Source organism: Aythya marila (genome assembly GCF_965140915.1).
Source record: "Aythya marila genome assembly, chromosome: 11".
Lineage (NCBI taxonomy): Eukaryota > Metazoa > Chordata > Aves > Anseriformes > Anatidae > Aythya > Aythya marila.
The window spans coordinates 10,208,291-10,225,249 of NC_139052.1; the positions used below are offsets into that span (position 1 = coordinate 10,208,291).

Consider the following 16,959-nt stretch of genomic DNA (forward strand, 5'->3'; position numbering starts at 1 on the left):
TGACTAAACTTCTGAACAGACGGCTTACGGTCACTGTGGACAGAGATAACACAGCCCCTTACAGAAGAAGCCATGAGCATTGATTTCCCTGTACTTCCACCTCCTGGGTACAGTAGAGACGGAGAGGTTCCCCTTGCTTGTCTCTCGTTAATCAACACTAGCAATTCAGAGAAACCCCTGCTCCCTTGCAACACCTCACTGCTCCAGTTAGGAAGTGCTTTTCTAATAACTGGGCCACTGCTATTTTTACGACCTACTCAAACTACAAAAGCAAGAACCGGTGTGCTTTGGGCAGTTCTTTCCAGCAGCAAGGAAGACGCTTCCCAGGCAGCATAAGTGTGTCAGGTGTGAGTGCTGGGCACACTGCTCCCATCCAGCACAGCAATTACACTGAAAAGAAGGTAAATAATACCTATTAAATGACATAAAACCTGTACTTGAGATCTCCAAAAGGACCTTTTCTGGAGATAGACCTTAAGACAACAGAAGAGGTCTCCCCCTGTTTTGCCCCTCAGTCCCCCTGTTTTCATCAAAAATGCTGCAGGTCCTAAGTTATTTCCTCACTCGAACATGGAGAGGTCTGTAGTGATTACACAGCAGGGCTGTAGCATAAGGTAGAGGGGCAGACAGATTTCTCAAACATGTCTTTCTTTTTAGAAGCACTTTATACAACGCAAGCAATGATTCTCCTTCGCAGATACTCTCTAAAAAGGAAGTTGTAAGCATGTACAAGGCTTAAAAGGAGATGCATGAAGGCTTGTGGTTACTGGCCCAAGAGCAACAGAGATCTTATGCTGAGCATCTCAGCTGCCTCAAACTGGGCTTTGCTTCGCTCTGCCTGCTCCAGAGCAAGGAAGAGGCTGGCAAGCAAGGTCATGGAAGCAAGAGCCCTTCATTCATGGCTACTCATAAAACCCAAAGCTCATAATGGTTTCCATTATTGCTGAAAAGCAAGCCCATAAACACACCCAGAGCAAGAGTGGAAGTCTTACGTACGGGCTGCTTTTCTCTTTAAAGGTCAGGCAGATGTCACAGTGTTTTGGAGGATCAGAACAGCTCCACCAGGAACTCTAAGTTCCAATAGAAGAATTCCTCACCTATGTCAGCACCCTGCCTTTTGGCAAAGCCACTGTTGGACTCCCATGATTGAGCTTTTCCACTAATCTCTTTTTCTTCCCGGATTGCCCATCACTGCTTTCTGCCCCGGGAAGGTCAACAGCAAGCTGCCTGCCTGAGCAAGACAGGGTGAAAGCCTGGACCTCTCCTCAGCAATTACACCAAAAAGGTTTTGTGAACAGCTACCAAAAAGCAGCACTAACACCAATCTTAACCAAAAGCCTGAATGAGAGCCCCAACAAGCCCTTCTACCCCGACCTTCTCCCAGTAGCTAGGTATCGTGGGAGCACGATAAGTAATACCCATTATTTCCTCTGAGGAGCACAACTTTTATTCCTAGTCACACCTAGTTTTATTCTGAGCTTTCTAGCTTGACTGTATTGCATCATGATTTACTATTATAAGCTGTTTCCTGCCCTGCCGTTCTATTTAAGTAAATCGCTCTGCCTGTCATGCTTCCTACTTTTTTTTTTTCGCCTGCCATTTATTTGTATGTCTCAATTGGTATCTGACCTTTGAATCCACCACTTGCTTTTTTTCTGAGTAACTTCACTGTGCTGCTGTGCAGAACCCAGCATCCTCAAAGGTTTCTGCAGAAAGGATAGTCCTTTCGTTTGAAATATGATGCCACTTCAGGAAAACTAATACTGTTTGAGGTTTGCTTAAAAAAAAGTTCGTCAAACCACAGAGTAAAAATTAAAGAGAATACAAAAAGTATTACAGAGTCCTTTGGTCCCTGCTGTATTACTCAGATCAACTGCAGCACAGAAGACACTTTACTGTGTTAAAAACCATCTTGAACAGTTTTTTATGTCTATACTACAGATAAGAAGATTCCATCAAAAAATAAAACCTCAGTTTCTTTTCAAAGGCTTTTCTAAAGTGCTGTTGGAGAAGTCCTTACAAAAGTGCTCAAAATGTTGAGTTTCACACAGCAAAACCGGGGGTTACCCATCAGAAACTGCTTTGGATGCCAAGTACTCACCGAGTTTGGGTAGTTCAGATAGCAGATCTGACAAGGCATATCCTGGGCTGATGACCTTGTGTTCATCTGGCGCGTTCGAGACTTTTTACTGGGATTAATTACATGACACTCTGCAAAGAGCTTCTCCAAGTTGCCATCGAAGTACCTGCACGACACAGAAGAAAACGAAAATGTAACTCCCTTCCCTTTAAGTCACTTCTCAATTTCCATTTAGCCGTTAAATGTACAAGGTTGGTTTTGATACTTAAAAAAAAAAAAAAAAAAAAAAAGAAAAGAAAACCACCACATACATCAACTTCTTTTGACAAGCTCTTCACTTCCCTGGCCACAGAGGGGTCTATTAGATAAATCCAAAATTTCAGAGGTCTGGGCTTGAATTGCATATTCCTGAAAATTCAGGTACCTTCAATTCCTCAAGTAATTCATAATTCTGAAAGACATTGCTTTGCATTAAAGCTCCAAGACAGACAGCTGGAACCAGACCATCTGACTTCACAGTCCAGGCATCAGGGCACCTTCCTAAAGCACAGGTTTCTCAGGTTCAGTTCTCTTTTCAGCTCCAGCCTTCCATTTCTTGCTAATATTCTAATCACAAAAACATTGAGGAGGCAGAAAACAGCAATCGGTCATCACGCAGGCATTAACAGGTCCCTAGCTCCTCTACTTTGTGTTTTCCTCAGCGTGCTCATTTATGTGAAGTGTCTCGGAGAGGTCCTGACTCTGGTTTCAGCACTTCTCTCTCCGAGAAGCGACGCAGCAGCAGACTCAGCTGATCGAGCACTTACAGAGTTCACTGAGGTCCAATTAAGGCAACTGCAGGACTGCATTTCACGTGCTCCAAGCACCTCCAGAGTTTGGGAACAACGGCTGCTGGGCAGGCATCTATGAGATCCGGCCCTTCACCCAGCTCCACGTGGAGCAGGCTGCAGCTGCACACTGCACACCCTGCCTACATCCGTGCCTGCAGAGAGGACGCACGGCCCTCTTCTTAGGCTCAAACCCTAGCCACTGAAGTATCAGCTGCCTCCAGCCAACGCAGAGATGTTTTAAGCAGATCCTAAGAAAATACAATTCCAGGTTTGCAGTGGTTCCAAAGGTCAGGGAAGGAAGGACATAAAATTGGTTGGGGGGGGGGGAGATGAAAGGCCACTTGCTGTTTCCTACTCTTCCCTTAAGGACAAAAAGCACTGCTTTGGTTTAGTGTCTTACAGAAAGCTCTTCAGCTTGGTGCAGGGCCACAATGGAAAGAGCCACAAGCAGGCAAGTCGGCCTCTTCCCAATACCAAGACACCACACCACGCTTTCCTGCAGCCTGCAGCAGTTGCACAGAACTAATCAAATCTGACAATTAACCAGCTAACCTTGCCCGCATGAACATCCCCCTTCCAACGTCAGTAAACAAGTTGTTCCCCTCCCTTCCTCCATCAGGGAGTTAAATCCAAATAAAGTGGCACCTACCTAAGGGGGAAAAAAGAAAAACAAAAAAACAGAAGAACGCACATCTGATCATAGCACAGCCACATTTAAGACCAGCAAATTTACTCCCAGCAACTGTCCCTACAGCAAAGCACACAGGCAAGACTGATGTTAAAGGTTCTTTACAAGGCATATTTTAAACTCCTCACAGACCAGGCAAAAAAAAAAACAACAACTCTACTGTCCACCAACAGATAGAATGCAACCAAGTCTTTCTGCCAGGGTCAGAATTTACCAAGTGGCTCTCAAAAATCCGGGACTAGGCACATACACATCATCTAACCAAAGCGCCTCTTGCTAGAGGGGTCTTATCCTGTAGCATTCCCAAGAAGTCCCAGATCCGCAGCAGCTCTCATACAGCTCTACCTACCAAAAACCTACCAAAAAGATCTGATTTAAAGGGTTAATGCTTTCTTAGAAGGAAAACCTATTTCTGAAGAGTTAAGAAAAGGTCTCCTATTTGCTGTCTCCCATCAGTGAATGCTCAGCGACTGCCACTCCAATCCTGATTCCGATCCCACTGCAAACACACACGGCATTTTGGCATTCCTGCCAAACCACCTGATTGCAATGGCTTTAAAATCATGAATGCAACGAGGCAACGTGCCACGCAAAAATGGTTCACGGCTGTTTTATAAGCATCTCGATGCAGTTCACATACTTTACTCCTGAATTTTCAAGGCGCTGAATTTTGAATGTGCTGTACCGGCGTGTTCTGGAATTGCAGCACACACGAGGGCCTCACTGCTGCTCCTCAAGGTTGGCCCAGGGATTTGGTTTACCCAAGGTATTTTGCTTGCCCTCAGGGTTACTTTTATCTAGAAAACTTCAGCAAGTGAATTCAGTGCAGTCCCATTATACACCATATTTATAATGGATAATTATTAACCCTACAAGAAGTTTCCATCCTTGAAACTGTTTCGACCTACAGGGTGATCGGCATAGGACAGCCTCTGTTCGAAAAGAGCACACGGACAGTGGGGCGGGATGTCTGCAAAGAAAAGAGTTTTGAAGACAAATCCTACAATGCAACCACAAGACTGGCACTCGTGGTCAGCTCAATGCTTATGGAAACAGCAGCGATGTTTGTAACAGTGAGACAGTTTAAGTGCATAACCACATCAGGAACTTCACCCTAGCACTTTCATCTTTTAGCTACATTCTTATAAGGTCTCTGAAAAAGCCACTCTGAGCCAGGACACCAACACACAGACAGAAGTTGCCAGCAGCTGCTTTTTCACCCAGAATCGCCTACCTCCTTTAAGTACCAACAGGGCCCAACTCACAACAGACACCTCTTTCCCAAGCTTTCCCTATTTTCCCCATAGAGAGAGAGAATGGGAGATTGACCTCACTGATGTCAAGGGAAACAGGGCACTGTTTGCATTTAATGCCTTTGCTTTCTTTGCTGTGCCACGATGCTCTGAGCAAGTGATTTCCACAACTATTTGCACGCATGCATCTCGGACTTAAAATGATGCTGCAAGGGAACATGAACTCTACAAAATGCCTACGAATACCTGAAAACACACAACTGAAACGGGAACTCCAAAGTGAAGTCCAACAACATCTCTCCAGCAGCTCCACCACTCTTTATGTCAAGGCACTCGCTGCCCAGCCACAAGGCTGTTCCAGCTCCTCGCATGGTTAGGGATGACTCCTAATTTCAGCCACGACATCTTTTTTCCCCACTTGTACAAACATGGGCACAGACCACACACCCCGAGCTCCCCCTTTGCCCTTTCTATGTTCTTCCTCTGAGGGACTGGGGGACGGATTCTGCAGCTCCCTTCCTGGCACACCACAAGTCAGCTCCTCGCACGACACCTCCCCACTTCCCCAACCACCCCAGCAGCCCCACACAACTGCTGCTTTCCACCTCCACTCATCCTTCTCAAATCCAAGGAGACCAAAGCAGACGCAGTCCTGGCAAGTTATCACTGCTCTCTCATACAAATTCACCCGGATTTCTCCTGCAGATGTCCACCTAGCGCCTCCTGTGTGATGCCCACCTTTCTGTAGAGCTCCTTCATGCTAGCAGCTCCATTTTAACCTACTTCAAATCCCAGATTCTCTTCCAGCTCTGTGCTGATGAGACCCATCGTGACACTTTGTACTACTTTCCACTGCTAGGATCCTCCGGCTGTCTGTTTTTCCCCCATATGACGTCTGGATCTTCCTCTGAGCCCAATGCTTCCTAACGGATTTGTGCCAAGTCACTCATTAAGACTTTAACAAACATTCATCCCTAAATTAATTGATAAGGGGCTTATTAACAAGTCCCATCTGGTCTGCTACCCTCCCTCCCGAGCAAAGGGACTCCAGGCATGCCCTCCAAATCCCTGTACCCATAACGCATACCCCACATTTGGTATCGTACAGCTGCATACCAGCATCTCTGCTGGGAAACCTGGGAGAAAAATGGGAGAAAAAGCCTTTACTTCCCATCTTCCCTCCTTCAGGGCTCCAGAGTTATCCCACCCCCTTCACCCTCCACTCCTCTCCCTGTCACCTGCAGGGCCCTGAGGTTTGCTTCCAATGCAGATGCAGCACTGTCCTCTCCCACCTTAGCCACGTGGCAACAGTCATTTCTCAAAGGAAACCCAAAGATTTGTTTTGTTCTTACTGATAGCACAGGTTCTGCACCATATCCTCACTGCAGAGCATTCCTCTACCCTAATTTCTCATTCTCTTGGCTTGGATGCTTCACCAAATAACTGCACCTGGGTTCTGACTATTCCCACACCATCCCTAAACCTCTCACTGGCAAAGGGTTGCTTCTTGGTAGCTGGGTCCTCCTTTCCATCCTAGGTGGGAGCACAGCATCTTTAACACCCCTCTGTGTTAAATCCCTTACATTCCCTTCCTCTCTTCACAAATTCAGTGATTCCAGCACTTAGGCCATTCCCGAAGTGTTGTGGTCTGTTCAGCAGCAGACTTTGTTCAATACAGCTGACTGCAAAACTAATAGAGCCAGTTATTGATGTTCCTTCTTTTCATTACAGACCAAGATGTTTTCTCTGCCACTTTAAACTCATCAGCCACACAGCAAAAATTCTGTTCAAGTTCTTCTAGAATTTCTTCTTTGCTTACCAAAACCAAGTCCATAATAGCATCAGGTCCTGTTGGCAGAGGGATTAAGCTGTCGACTCCTTTATTTTCTCAGAACAGCATCCATCTCTACAGACACCGCTGCTGGTAACTGCCCAATAACAATTTTCTAGACATAATCAAATTTCATCCCAGGGAGTATTCAATACAAAAACCCTTTCCACTCAAAACAAGCTCCTAGTACACACTTTGGGTTATTTACTTTATTGAAAGGGTATTTGTGAATGTCAGAAAATCAGCACACTCCCAGTAAAAGATACCTTTGCACCAAAAAGCTGCCCATAAGCAATAATTTCTTCACCTATTCAGCCCTGCTGAATAGTCTAAAAGCACTTCCATGCCCAAGGGAAAGGAGGGAGGCATGAAAGCACCTACAGGCAGGAGGGGGACCCCAAAGGCAAGGGCAAGAGGCAGCCTGGGCTAGCAGCCAAGCCACCAAGGCTGTTTGAGCATCTGTCCTCTGCTCAGGGGAATGCAGACATGCAGCCACCAAGAAGCACCTATGAGGGACCTCAGATCTCTCTCTGTATCCCAAATTGGGCCTTTGGTTATATGCTGAATTGCTTTTCTTCAGGAATTGCTTTTCTTCAAGACAATAACATCCTTGTTGTCTGAGACACATGCAACACGTCAGAAGCTGGAGTATTTCCTGCACTACCCACTTCGATCCTTCAAACCAACCCACCCCAAAACACCACTGTGGCTTTCAGCCCCATCAAATAATTAGTACTTGAGGAGCGGATAGGGCAGCTTTTGAACTGTGGATGTTACCTCACTTGAGGTAGAATAAACACCTGTAACATATCTGCCCTCTTAGTAACTCCAGGCAATTACTCCATGACAAAGCTGTCACAGACCATAATAACCTGTCACAGACCATAATAACCCACGTATTAAAAACGTGCATAACAATACAACAAAGCAAGGAGGCTTTTGTGTATTAAACACATGGAAATTTTCATCTCACGAGCTCAGAGCTGGTAGCACTCGGCACTTATCAGAAAAAAGCCACTTGGTTTATCTGCTCTCCTGCAGGCGAAGTCCGATGGGGCTGCCCGCCGGGTCATGCTGATTCACGATGAGCTAAGGTCGGAGAGGCACTGCCCAGGTCTGTAAACACACGCCATTGAGCAACGGAGCTGGAGCTCAGACTTGGTGTGACAGCAGCTACCACAAACTGCACCCAAACATCACACCTCAGCCAGTGTTAAACCCAGCCAGACTGCAGGAGCTTCTGAACTGGAGGAGCCTGAGTCGAAGTTTGTGCCCGATCACAGCACGCCTCTCCTCTCCCCGTGGATGCTTCCCTGTCAGTTGTGTTTTTTAGTTTGGTGACAGTAGCACAATGCTGCCCTACGATTTGGAAATACACGAAGCCAAGCCAGACTCAAAAACAATCTCTGTTTTGGAAGACTAACCAAGCCTAGATTTGGGCTTAATCAGCTTGTCTTTGTCTACACAGGAAAAATTTCCAAAGCATCTATTTTTGCAAAATCCTCCACTTCGACAAAAAGACACAATCTGCAGCTAGCTCGTGACCACTCGCCTCCCACCCTCACCCTCATCTAACACTGCAATCGCAGAGCCTTCCTCAACCCTCTGCAAAGAGCCAGCCCCAGCCTCTGCCCCAGCATCCCACTCCTGTTTCACACAGCTGGGTGCCAGCGGAGGGCTGCAGACGGCTCCGTTTGGTGAAGAGATGACAGAAAGCAGCAATAGCTCCTCGAGGGAAAACGTTTTAGTGTTTTTCTAGTACAGCAGGGTACCTGCACCAGAACTGCAGCTCGTGTGCAATAGCTCTGCGTAAGCAAGGGCCACGTATTACATTACTCACAGGGGTGATCCTACGGAATTAAGATAAGTATTTTAATGAATACATACCCAGAGTAAATATTTACCTGTGGACTTCATAAATATTTACACTTAAAATGTTTTGGCTGCAAACTGTAAAAGCCTTTAGCAATAACACCTTGCACAGAAGTGGCTGACACCCCCCTTCAAAAAAACCCACAGGCTAAACCGTATTTTTAATTGATGGCAGCCTTACCAAACTTCTGGTGAGAATGGGCTAAAAAAGAAGTCTTCCGAATAAATGGATGATGTTTCAGTACACTTAGACAGAGATATCTCAAAGTGAGAAGGAGATAGCCAAGGAGAGTGAACTTTAGCCTGACTGAATGAACCAGCACAAGAAGCTTAAACAAAAAGAAACGAAGGGGGAGAAGTTACACAGAAGGAGCTAAGGCAGAAAGCTTAGCAGTTACAGTCAGTCAGCCTCAGAGTGACCATGCGTGGAGGTTCCTGCCTCCACCCAAAGTACAGAGCTCCGGGCTGCTTTCTCCTGCCCTGATCATCAGGAGACGGTAATTGAGAAGAAGCTGAGTAACGAAACAACCCCACAGATGCACAGACCTCTTCTGCCCTCACCCCTCGACCCAACCATGTCTTCTAACTCTTGGTGTAAAGACCAGCAGAGACTGCAAGCACCCTAAGTCACCGTGCTGCCTTTACTGCTCCTTCTGGTCCAGCCCAATTCCTCCATGGGCTTCTGAAGTGAACTGATTTCTCCAGCTCCTTCATACTCTTCAACAGCAGCACTGGCATGGATTTTTTTATTTTTTTTTTAAAAGGCGCATTGCCACTGCAGGTAGATTTGACCTCCACTGTAAGACACAAGCTAGAAAGCACCTTTACCTGCAACACCTTCCAAAAGCTAAGAGCCAAAGAGAAGCAGCCATAAAACACTTTGCTCAGAGGGAGAGACAAAACTCCAGCCATTATTTATACACACGTTATTTACACACACCCTACAAAGGAAAAAACTAGCACTGCAAAACGAAGACCAGGAAGGCAGATGCAGTTTACCAGCACCCCTCACCAGTCAGGATGAGTTTGGTCTCAGCAAGACTAAAGAATAATCAAGTCAGGAACATGCATGCTAGGATCAGATGCAAAAGCACCTAAATCCAAACCCAAAACAGTTGAGAGATAACAGGAATCTGTTCCTGCTTGCTTTAGTCCAGAGTCTGCAAAAATCCAGCAGCTCTACGTATTAAAACTGAAAGGCACCCACCGCTCCAAGTGGCAACTAGCTTCCAAAACTTCTCAAGTCTTGAAGGCATCATTAATATTAAACCAAGGAGTCACTCAGCCAGTAAGAGCTGCTAGAGAAGGAAACATCCAGAGCTTACACAAGAGATTCTCCTACCACACACGCTGCATTCATCTGTTCTCACACTAATCCAGTAATAAACATTTCTTGCGGGTACGATGTGAAGTGTGGCTGCTTACCTCTCCATCAGCTTCTCTTTATCCCAGTTGAAATGGCTAAGCAGTATTCGAGTGATAGTCGCTGGATTCTAGAGAAAAAAGAGAAAGAATAATTGAGTAAAACTGTTTACCGAGCTGATATTGTATCGTGAGGATCCCAAGCAGAGTTCTGAAAAAGCAGATAGGGAAAACAGCGTGCCTGGTAACGGGCTGCCTGCACGAATTCTGTCAGCTTATACTGGAGGACAGTTTGTCTTGACAGATAGAAAAAAATAACAAAACCCACAACACGTCTCTAAAGCAAAACATCTACACGAGAGTACAGCTGAAGACTTCAGGAACTGGTTAGCTACTGCAGCCACAACAGGTGGGACATCTTCACATCCCACGTGCTCACGCAGTGTGAACCCAGGATGCCCTTTAGATGCAGGAAGGGCTCACCAGCACCCACCCTGCCATTTTATCCTGCACAGTATTTGCAGAAAAAGAATATTCCACATTTGTCCCAACCTCAAACCCCCAAACACTGGGCTCAAAACTTGCCCAGAAAGTAACCAGCCATAGGGTGACGATGTCCATGAAGCCTCCAGGAGATCCCAAAGCACCCCGAGGTTCAGAAGCACTACGTCATTATCCAACACAAAGAAATACAGCCTGGAAAGGTCAAAAACACCACTACAAATAAAAATCAATTTTCACTTTACTTGAGTTTTTCCCTCCAGCTACATCTGTATCTTCAGCCAAGGCTCTGGGCACACGGGATGAAACCCCATGTAGCTTCTTTTACACCCCAGCACTGTGCCCTAGCTCCCCAAATCCCAGCTGTCTCGGCTCAGGCCGAGGACCATTTACACACAACAGCAAGCACCCTAGGAGTGGGTGCCCGTCTTCTGCCATTCCACACCAAAATGGAAGTTTGCCTGAGGGCAGATTTTCAATGGACACTCTGAAGCTGTTGAAAAGTAGGACATGAAACAGCAACGTGCTTTTCTGAGCCCGCAGGCTATAGCTACAAGTTGAAGCTGCCAGAAGCCAACACCACTGCCCAAAGCAGCAGTCCCACCCCTTCCTCACCCTCTGCTTTATTGCCTGCCTACACAGACAGCTGCATCAGCACAAGGGAGAGGGCAGGAATAAGGAGCCAGGGACAAGCGGGACAGCATCTTCCAGCAGTGACAGCATCAGAAATGTTCCCTGAAATAAAGCCTCAGAGTCAAAATTTGAGCACAAAGAACTAGCCTTGCAGTTTATGCTGTAAGAAGTGATGGTTCTCTCCCTCTTCAGCCTGTTCTTAGTCTTATTAATGCCAACATGGCTTATTTAAGGCCAAATTAAGAATTTTTTCCAGCTTAAAAAGCCCAGGCAAACCTGCTTTAAAAAGGTTAGATGTTCCAGTGGAGCCCCACAAACAGCTGTGATGGTCAGTCTGCAGCTAAAAACCCAGGAGCCAGCACTGCCAAATACTCCTTACTGCAAACACGGCCCCAGTCCCCCTCTGAACAGGTCTCACATGCGACGTGGATACGAGCTCGGAGCTGTAACCCACACAGGAGATGCACTAACACAGCACGGAGCCCTCTTTAAAAGGAAAAGGGTTTCATGGCAGCCCTGCCACCAAGCAGCTCAAGCCTCCTGCAGCAAATAGTCAGTACAACACCTATTTTTAAATAAATCTCTATTTCTACAGAACAAATCCTGCCCCAAACCAGGGAACCCACTAAGCATACCAGCCTCATCCCATGCACAGCTCGCTCCATCTAATCCCTCGGGCCCACCGCCCATGCCTGTGCTCCAGAGCTACAAACAAATTTCAGGCAGCAAAGCGCGCGGCTCCCTCAGCCACAAGGATCCTTTGGTCCAGAGATCTGCCAGAAGGATGCGCAACAAAGCAACATTTTCTTAACTTCTCAAGCAACAACACAGAGCTTTAAATTAGCCCCAAGACTTGTGCTACAGCAGCCCCCTTGGCTGCAGCATTAAGGCCTCAGGGATCACCCATCAGTTGCTTTGCAGGCCAAGAGGTGATGGATGCAGTAGGCTGAGTTTTCTCATTCAGAGGAGGCAGACAGACGAGTTCGCCCTGCTCTGGAGGGTAAATTACGCTGTGCTAACACAGAACTCATTGCTCTGCGGTGATTATCGAGTGTTGCAAGGCAAATCCAGCAAACACCGTTCGCCAAAGGACGCACGGCTGCGAAGAACAGGAGCATCTCGTTTGGGGCCTGTCCATTTTCCCAACCGAGTGCCACTGCAGGACAAGTTTCTCCTGATCAGATGCCCCAAACACCCACGTGGCACACACAAAAAAGCTGTTTTTCCACTGCGACAGCACACGAACCAGCGTGTTATTAGAGGATTACACTTCAGAGAGGAGCATGGTTGGCGGGGTGGATTGTACCGCAGACACGCAGCTCTTGGTGGGCTTCAGCTACAGCAGGATTTGTTCAGTGGTATTTTTTTAAAAAAAGGGAAGACCAGCAGCACAACAAGCTCCCACCAGCAACAGCTGCTTGCCCCATCCAAGATGGGGCATTTACAACTTGGCTGGTTGTTCAGCGCCACCGAGGATTAACACAGCTCTGCCCTTGCCCTCAGGCTGTGCACGCAGCACTGTAATCCAGCAGGGAGGAAGGCAGCAGTGAGAGGCTTGGTGTGCACAACACAAACCACCCCTAAACACAAACGCACAAACCTCTGGCACTATGGGCTGTTTAATTTAAGGCTGGGCACACCTGTAAGGAGCTGGGTGGCAGCTGCTCAGCATTAACTGCTGGCATCTGCACGCTTCTCCCAGTTACTGGGGAGCAGCTCTGGTTGGGGTAAGTCGTCAGCACCTACCCCAAGGAGTTAGGTGCTGCAGAGCAGCTATGTCCCGTCACCTGCCCAGTTGTGTGTGGGTTAAAATGGCACCAAAATCACCCCAAACCCTGCTTTGACACCAGTTCTGCTGCAGCCCTCCATCAGCGTGGCTGCTGCTAGGAGACCTCAGCCGTGCTCCAGGCACCTGGGGGAATTAACTCCCAAATGATGCTGCGTTACGCAGCGCCGGTACGTTTTCTGTCCTGAACCTAGACAGGCTCCTCATTTTTCACCCAATATTGCGGTCTGTGAGTGTCACCCCACAAAGATAACTTACGGACAGGCTACGAAGCTGCTCAGCTGGGATTACCACTCGGGCTTGGAGCTGCGGCCGGAGAAGTGGGCTTTTACAAAGGGTGCTTTCTGTTTACCAAAGAAAAAGAAGTAAAGCAGCCAGAAACAGCTGGTAAACTAAGGAAAAGCTAACACATTCAAACGTTCAATTTCCATTCAGACGTGGTTTGATGAAAGCTGAAACAGCAGATCTAATTTACAGCAGTCGCCTATTAAATTTTACATGTCAAGCTGAGGAAGACTGCCTAGAGCTCGGGGCAGCGAGCCTGTTGATATCCAGATATAAATGAAACCCGAGGAAAGCAGCCATTTTGTTGAAATTCTCAGGGCACTCTCAAAGACTCGCTGTCACAACTAGCTAGCTAACAAAACACTCAGAATAAAGCTCTGCCCACAGAGAAATGCAGGCAGTCCTGCAGCAGGGATTTTTTTTAGGTTAACAAAGCAGCCAAGTCCCAATCTGCTTCAAACAGATTCCACTTGACTACTGCTCCTCAGCGGAGATATTTACGTTTACTGCTCTCGTCTACATTGTCGTATTTGGACACACTGATGCAAGCAGGAGACGCAGGGATGGGAAACCCTACAAAGGTTCAGAAATCGGATCTGGACTTCACCAAAGAAGCATCACAAACTGCAATGAAACTCCTGGATTTGGCAGAATGTGAGGGACTGGAAGCTTGGTCACAAATACCTGAGTTAAATTCTTTGTGCCACCAAAAGAAAAGAACAAACTGAAAGGAAGAATATGGATGCCTGTAAATGCTATAAATGAATTATGAATTGAAGATTATTGGGACATTAGCTTAAATCAGAATTTCCAAGCAGCATAATTTGCTGAATGACAGTTTGCAGCACTTGATCCATTCATGTTTTCATCTGTCAAGACGAGCTGCACGGTTAATTCTTGCAGTTATTACAGACAAAAGCATACTTCAGACTTCAGCTTCTCAGCACACGCTGAGAGTAAGCTGCTGTTCCAATTTGAGCATTCACTGCAGATAAAAACCATTTAACAACAACTCTGCGTTCTCCAGAAAAATTCTCTCTCACCTCCCTGAGACCTGGTATTGATAAATTCTTCATTTTGTTTCCTCCCATTTCATGGCTTCGCTTGTGTTTTGTTTTTTAATCACGGCAGCTCTGGCATTTCAACAGTTTTCATCCTAACTGCAGCATTTATTTCCCATTAGCAGCAGCTTTCTCAGACTCTGTGCATCAATGTGAATTTGATACTGCTTCCAGGTCGGTTTTCTATGAATCTGCTTTGGCACACAGAGAAGACGCTCCAGAAACACTGGCTTCACCCAAGCCCCGCACATCAATGAATGGTTTGAGCCTCAGCAGCATCCACAGCTACTTTCCACAGGCACATAAATGCCCCAAGACCGTATTTTAACTTCCCTGGCAAAAGGAACCCAACTGGCTTCAGGGCAGATGGTTGAGGTCAAAGACTTGTGCATGAAGGTGACACAGGTGGGTCAAAAAGCAGAGGGCTGCCAAAAAGAGTTCAAAACTACACCTCTTTGGAACAATCAAGTTTGTTTGGAGCATTTGCTCTGAAAAAAAAGAAGCCAACCACCATGTGTTCCAGTAAGGAGGCAGCATGTCACGCCACCACTGTAAATATTTAATCAGCCCAAACCACAGCGTTTGCCAACAGAAGAGCACCAAGTGGAAACTCCGGCTGCCCTCCGAGCACGTGCAGGAGGGAACGGCACCAACGCTTCCTGCTGCCGCATCGCTGCACACACCACACAGAAGGACGCAGAAACAAAACTAACCAACGTGACACGTCTCACGTTAGCAGGTGGAGTGAGAGCCACCTCCCCATTAAAAGGTTTGAAGGATTTCTTGATAAATTAAGATGATTTCTGGCTTGCCCTAGCTGTAGCCCTCACGATGGCCAGGATCAGCACTGGATGCACCACGCGCTTCTCCCCGCTGCCCTGCAGGTGACCGTAGGCTGGCGTGCCCTAACCCGAGTCACACCTGATGGGCACAAGCAGGCAACAGTCGATGGCATTAATGCCACCACCGAGCAGGAGCAGCACAACCCAACAAGCCTTCATTTCAAACCCGACCAGGTTTACACCGAGCCCGCTTTCTCAAGGCCAAGAGCTCACTCTCCATCTCCAGGCCGGGGGCAGCCAGCAAAGCACGCCAGGCACCAAACCGCTGCTTCCTCGGTCCAGCAGTAGCAGAGCAAACGCCGGCAGTGAGTCCTGCACTAACCAGGTCACCAACTGTTGCTAGCACCACGGCTCTTCATCTGTGTGTCTCCCAGCCCCATGCAGGTAACCTTAGACATAAACAGAGTTGGAAGCGTTTTAGATAAGCTTCTAGCCAGAATCACGTTACAGTAATGCTGTCATCATCAGGTTTGCATTGTCTTACACGTGTGCTGAGTGCCCTTTGTGAAGACCCATTCACATCTATTCCTGCAGGAGACAATTACAGGAAATCTTACAAACTCAACCCCTTTTCTAGCAGCTTAACAAAATCCCCAGGAACAGACGAGGGAAGATGAGATGTAAGGTCCTCCAGGACCTGATCTCCTGAAGGGCTTACCTTCAAACTTACTCATTTTTAACACCACCAACCAAGAGCTCCGAGAAGGCCCTAGAAAATTCTGGTGTAACCCAGTACTGGCTGGCTCGATTACAGACACAGCGTGAGTGCTGCTGGAGGACAGCTACAGCTATCAGCCCACTGCTGCCATCCCCAGTCTCCATCTCTGCCATCCCGAGGCCAGGGGGAGGATTACTCGGAGGTGCCTTTCTGCCTTGAGCCACCTCATGGTTTGTAGGGCCAAGTCAACAAACACATGTGGACCAGAGAGATCTCAGCTTCCAAAGCCTGCTAGAAATAAGAAAATTGGTACTTTATCTCTATGCACCCACTGAGGACATGGTCTTTGCGTCCTATAACTGCACTGAAGTGATCCTTTCAAATTATCCAGCTCTGAATCACTCAAATTTCCCTTTTTCCTGCATTTCCAGGCAGCTCAACTAGAAGACAGGCTACCTCCCTGCAACACTGCCCAGCACTGCTGTCCTCTGGCTGGCACCTCATGCAGCTCCCCCCAACACACACAGCAGCTTCAGCCTGCATCCTGATCATCTCCTTAGCTTCCCACGTCTTACTTCATCTCAATCGCCCTTCACACATCATCTCTAATTTTGAAAATTAAGTTTTCCAGAATTATTGAATTAGTAACATTACACGTTGGCACCAAATGGCAGCTTGATACGAAGATCTCAGCTTGTAGTAACCTCTTTATCTGCACTTTACTGATTGTTTCTAGCTGATGAACATACACTCTTTTAGCAGAGGGAGATAATAAAAAGCAACTTTGGAGAAAACTTTATTACTCCACTTAATTGGTTCAAGAGACAAAACCGAAGCAGTCAGCTGCTTCGCATTTTCTCCGAGCCTTTTGGAAAGTTTTCAGGTTAATCATTAAGAGCCACAACAAAGATCCATTGTCTAACAAAGCTTTTAAATCCGAAAAGAAATCCTCAAGCAACAACTCCGGGATGAATTAGCAGATTTGGAAATGCAAGAACTGCATTCACACTGCAATACTTCCAAATAAAAGCAGAGCAGATGGGTTTGCCATGCTGCGGTGTTCTGGGCAGTTCTGGCTATCTGATGGCTGCAGAAGCTCCACCACCAACTCGACGCAGATTTAAAACCACATGGGATACGAGCAGGGAGGCTGTTTTTAAGTGCTTCACCTGCGTTTGCTTCTCTACCAGGTTTGATAATGGGATACGGGAAGATGTCAGCCCCTCCTGCACACATTTTGTATGAAGAACACTTTGGCTTCTACTACCTTTCACTCC

At 46.9% G+C, this 16,959-nt stretch overlaps 1 protein-coding gene across 1 annotated transcript in view; it reads right to left on the reverse strand.

Annotated features, from left to right (window-relative positions):
- The window catches only part of ARIH1 (ariadne RBR E3 ubiquitin protein ligase 1), a 55,157-nt gene that overhangs the window by 23,427 nt on the left and 14,771 nt on the right, over nucleotides 1–16,959 (reverse strand). The window contains exons 2-3 of the mRNA XM_082768979.1: nucleotides 9,980–10,047; nucleotides 2,102–2,246 (exon numbers count right to left, since the gene is read on the reverse strand). Of these exons, the coding sequence (XP_082625105.1) occupies nucleotides 2,102–2,246; nucleotides 9,980–10,047 (213 nt within the window). The remainder of the gene's footprint in view (nucleotides 1–2,101; nucleotides 2,247–9,979; nucleotides 10,048–16,959) is intronic.